Genomic DNA, 2251 nt, shown 5'->3' with positions numbered 1-2251 from the left:
ACTTTTCTTAATAATGTCCATTGCCATAATGAATTTTCCTAGAGTATGTATATTATGAATTGATTTAGGAAACATTCTTAATTCCAACGATCTGGAGATGTGGCTCCAGTGTAAAGCAGAGTATCTCTGTGCTCTCTCCCCTTCCATCTTTTCCAATTTCCCTTCATTTCACATCTGCCCATGTTTTGCCTTTCAACCAGTGATTCCAACTTCCCAGATAAACAAAACCAAATTCAATGCCAGTTTCCTTTCCAAAGATCATCTTTATTATTTCTTGAGGCTAAACACAGCTCTGAACAATACACATATGTCAGTCTGGTGGCTTTGGTATCACTTCTGTCTAGAATAAACTATGACAGTCACCAATTGGGGGTGTTGAGAAGATGTCTTGGAATCTCTCAGAACAAATAGTCCCAAACAGAGTATGACATTGAAAATAAATAACAAAAATTAAATAATATAAATAAGTTGAAATTTAAGTTAAAAGAGTTCCAGAGTGTGACTGTTTGGCAACAAACAGCCCACAAGAGAGGTAGCTGTGGAGGTTACAGGGGTATTTCCAAGGCTTGGACCTCTGCTCCCTGGTCAGCCAACCGAGGTCATTGGGTTCTCAAAGCTTCCAGGCCACTCAGGCACTCAGCTCCAAGTCGGTCACATATTCCTGGACCCAGGCTTCACTGGGGTGGGCACAGACCTGCCGGCCTCTTCTGGTTTGGAAGCTGTGGAGGGGGGTGGAAGGGTTATATACTGAGGCATCCAGCAGGAGAATCACCCACTATCTGTCCTGGGAAGCTCAGGGCATGCCCACTTTCTCAGGGAGCCTCTAGCTATCTCAATCTAGAGAGCTGCTATCACTGACTCAGCCCCACCCCCACCCCCAGGGGATCCTGCCGTCCACCTCCTTTTTCCCTTCCTTCCTTCTGGGCTGGGTCAACCCTTCCTGATTTTGCAAGGCTCTGGCCGAGTCAGGTCACACTTCAGAGACCTGAGTCCTACATACTTATTGGCCACAGAGAGCTGAACCATTCCTGGATGGTACCTCTGGTTGGTCTATGCCCTTGGGTGCTTCCCCACCTTCCCTGTCTCCCCAGATGTGGGCAGGAGGACTGGCACTTACATAACACCGGGCTTGGAGCATTGGCTGCTGGTCTCAAAATAGTCGGCAATGAACTTGCGTGGAATCTGCTTGGAGACATAGGAGAAGCAGCAGGCAGTTGGGGTGTCAGCACCAACTGGAGGAAGAGAGAAAACAAGCTTGAATCACGGTTCAGAAGGAAAAGTGAGATCTGAGATTGGATACCTTGAGATCAGAGGAAAACGGCTTTGCTCAGGGTATGGGCTGGCGGACAGAGTTACTGGAAGATGCTGGGCATCTTTGCCTAGGAATACACCTGCCTCTGTCCTGGTTTCTGTCTGTATCCTTCTTTCTCCTTGATTCTTTGTTGTGGGCTCTTTCTCGATGTGATCCAAACATCCAAGCACACTGCCCTCTTATCTCATCTCCCTCTGGAAATTTTGCCTTGTTCAAGAAGTCATGCCCCAGCTAAAGAGAAACTTTGGACATGTCTTGTACAATATCCAAGGGACAGAGCTCTGGGAGTCCTAGGGTGAATGAAGGGAAGAATGACACCCCCTCCCCAGGAGGTCACCAGATTTGGATCTTGCCTCTTGCAAACTCATTTGTCTAGGTCCCTGTTTTGTTGTCTGTAAAATGAACTTATCCCACAGCTAAGTTCCCTTTATAAAGATGAAAATAAAAGCCTTGAAGAGAAAGGCATGGTTTGGTAGCCCTTTGAGAAGTTCTCTATTTTCTCTTGGGGACTCTTATAGTCAAAAGGCAGAGACAGCTGCAGCAACACAGACTCACATGGTGCAGAGAAGACCTGGCTGCAGAGGGCCATGGTGCAGAGGAGGATGGCGAGGGTAGCCCCGGAAACCTTCATGGTGCTGAGTAGAGGGTGGGGTGTGGCTCGTTTGTCTGCAGAGATGAACCTGGGTGCTCGATGCTGCCTGTGTCCTTCTGAAGGGTGAAGCCATCTCCTCCGTTCTTTATAGGCAGCCCTGATGAAAGGGGAAATGGAATCCGGGGGTGGAGAGGGAAATTTTTAAGCACAGTGGTGTTGTCACACTGAATGTTGCACAAGTCAGGGTCCCGGGAGACCACAGGGGTTCAGGATATACAAGAATAGCTTCTCTGAGCTATAAGTTTCAGCCTGCAACTCATGACTTGTTCTGGTTTCTTGTGAGGAAA

General features: G+C 47.7%; 1 protein-coding gene across 1 annotated transcript; it reads right to left on the bottom strand.

Annotated features, from left to right (window-relative positions):
* Positions 1-243: 243 nt before the first annotated feature.
* LOC144219609 (C-C motif chemokine 3) lies at positions 244-2040 on the bottom strand. Its single transcript, XM_077749643.1, has 3 exons — positions 1868-2040; positions 1118-1232; positions 244-719 (listed from the first exon to the last, which is right to left on the bottom strand). The coding sequence occupies exons 1-3, from the start codon at positions 1941-1943 to the stop codon at positions 629-631; spliced, it is 282 nt and encodes a 93-aa protein (XP_077605769.1). The 5' UTR covers positions 1944-2040; the 3' UTR covers positions 244-628.
* Between the last annotated feature and the right edge of the window lie 211 nt (positions 2041-2251).

This window comes from Crocuta crocuta, unplaced genomic scaffold, assembly GCF_008692635.1.
Source record: "Crocuta crocuta isolate KB4526 unplaced genomic scaffold, BGI_CrCroc_1.0 scaffold149, whole genome shotgun sequence".
Classification (NCBI taxonomy): domain Eukaryota; kingdom Metazoa; phylum Chordata; class Mammalia; order Carnivora; family Hyaenidae; genus Crocuta; species Crocuta crocuta.
The sequence above is the reverse complement of the archived record's forward strand: the minus strand, read 5'-3'. Positions and strand labels throughout refer to the sequence as shown.